Below are 2,325 nucleotides of genomic sequence, written 5' to 3'. Positions count from 1 at the left end.
GGTCAGTCCTCTGGTTTCGGACAACATGGGTCTGGCTCAGCACAATCCTCTGGTTTTGGACAACATGAGTCTACATCAGGTCAGTCTAGCTATGGACAACATGGTTCTGGCTCAAGTCAATTATCTGGCTATGGCCAACATGGGTCTAGACAGACATCTGGATTTGGACAACATGAGTTAAGCTCAGGTCAATCTTCCAGCTTTGGCCAACATGGATCAGGCTCAGGTCAGTCCTCTGGCTTTGGACAACATGGGTCTGGCTCAGGACAATCCTCTGGTTTTGGGCAACATGAGTCTAGAGCACGTCAGTCTAGCTATGGACAACATGGTTCTGGCTCAAGTCAGTCATCTGGCTATGGCCAACATGGGTCTAAATGGACATCTGGCTTTGGACAACATAGTTCGGGCTCAGGTCAATCCACTGGCTTTGGCCAATACGGATCGGGCTCAGGTCAGTACTCTGGCTTTGGACAACATGGGTCTGGTTCAGAACAATCCTCTGGTTTTGGACAACATGAGTCTAGATCAGGTCATTCTAGCTGTGGCCAACATGGTTTTGGCTCAAGTCAATCATCTGGCTGTGGTCATAATGGGTCGAGTTCAGGACAGACATCTGGACTTGGACAACACGAGTTAAGCTCAGGTCAGTCTTCCAGCTTTGGCCAACATGGATCAGGCTCAGGTCAGTCCTCTGGCTTTAGACAACATGGGTCAGGCTCAGGACAATCCTCTGGCTTTGGACAGCATGAGTCTAGATCACATCAGTCCAGCTTTGGCCAGCATGGTTCTGGCTCAGGTCAATCATCTGGCTATGGTCAACATGGGTCAAGTTCAGGACAGACATCTGGTTTTGGACAACAGGGGTCAAGCTCAGGTCAATACTCTGGCTTTGGCCAACATGGATCAGGCTTAGGTCAGTCCAGTGGCTTTGGACAACATGGGACTGGCTCAGGACAGTCCTCTGGTTTTGGACAACATGAGTCTAGATCACATCAATCTAGCTATGGCCAACATGGTTCTGGCTCAAGTCAGTCATCTGGCTATGGTCAACATGGGTCTAGTTCAGGACATACAACTGGCTTTGGACAACACAGGTCAAGCTCAGGTCAATACTCTGGTTTTGGACAACATGGATCAGGCTCAGGTCAGTCCACTGGCTTTGGACAACATGGGGCTGGTTCAGGACAATCCTCTGGTTTTGGACAACATGAGTCTAGATCACATCAGTTTAGCTATGGCCAACATGGTTCTGGCTCAAGTCAGTCATCTGGCTATGGTCAACATGGGTCAAATTCAGGACAGACATCTGGATTTGGACAACACAGGTCAGGCTCAGATCAATCCTCTGGCTTTGGCCAATATGGATTGGGCTCAGGTCAGTCCTCTGGCTTTGGACAACATGGGTCAGGCACAGGACAATCCTCTGACTTTGCACAGCATGAGTACAGATCAGGTCAGTCTAGCTATGGCCAACATGATACTGGCTCAAGTCAATCATCTGGCTGTGGCCAACATGAGTCTGGCTCAGGTCCAACCACAGGTTTTGGACAGCATGTGTCTGGCTCAGACAATTTCTCTAGTTCTGGACAACATATATCTGGCTCAGGTCAGTCCACTGGATTTGGCCAATATGGTTCAGGCTCAGGTCAATCAACTGGCTTGGGCCAGGGTGAATCTCAACAAGTAGCGTCAGGATCCACAGTTCACAGGAGACAGGAAACTACTCACGGTCAGACAATAAATACCGCTAGACATAGCCAGTTTGGTCAAGGACAATCCACACAGATGGGGTCCAGGGTAAGTAGAAGACGAAGATCTAGCCAAAGTGAGAAGAGTGACAGTGAAGTAAACTCAAGGGTCTCACACAGACATTCAGAACACATTCACACACAAGCTGGATCTCATTACCCAGAGTCAGCATCCACAGTTCACAGAAGACAAGGAACTACACATGGACAGAGAGGAGATACCACTAGACATAGCCACTCTGGTCATGGACAGTCTACACAGACAGCTTCCAGAACAACTGGAAGACAGAGATTTAGCCACAGTGATGCCACTGACAGTGAAGTGCACTCAGGGGTCTCAAATAGACCACACTCACAAGAACAAATTCATGGCCAAGCTGGATCTCAACTTGGAGAATCAGAATCCACAGTTCATGAGAGACACGAAACTACTTATGGACAGACAGGAGATGCCACTGGACATGGCTACTCTGGTCATGGAGAGTCCACACAGATAGGCTCCAGGACAACTGAAAGAAGGAGATCTGGCCACAGTGAGTCCAGTGACAGTGAAGTGCACTCAGAGGGCTCACATAGA

At 48.9% G+C, this 2,325-nt stretch overlaps 1 protein-coding gene across 1 annotated transcript in view; it reads left to right on the top strand.

Annotated features, from left to right (window-relative positions):
• Positions 1–2,325, top strand: part of LOC105508943 (filaggrin-2-like) — a 60,465-nt gene that overhangs the window by 4,359 nt on the left and 53,781 nt on the right. Inside the window, exon 4 of the mRNA XM_011937968.1 lies at positions 1–2,324. This exon is cut by the window's left edge and continues 1 nt beyond it. Within this exon, the coding sequence (XP_011793358.1) occupies positions 1–2,324 (2,324 nt within the window). The remainder of the gene's footprint in view (position 2,325) is intronic.

Source organism: Colobus angolensis, unplaced genomic scaffold (genome assembly GCF_000951035.1).
Source record: "Colobus angolensis palliatus isolate OR3802 unplaced genomic scaffold, Cang.pa_1.0 Scaffold169, whole genome shotgun sequence".
NCBI classification, from domain to species: domain Eukaryota; kingdom Metazoa; phylum Chordata; class Mammalia; order Primates; family Cercopithecidae; genus Colobus; species Colobus angolensis.
Note: the sequence above shows the minus strand (reverse complement) of the source record. Positions and strands in the feature narration are given on the sequence as shown.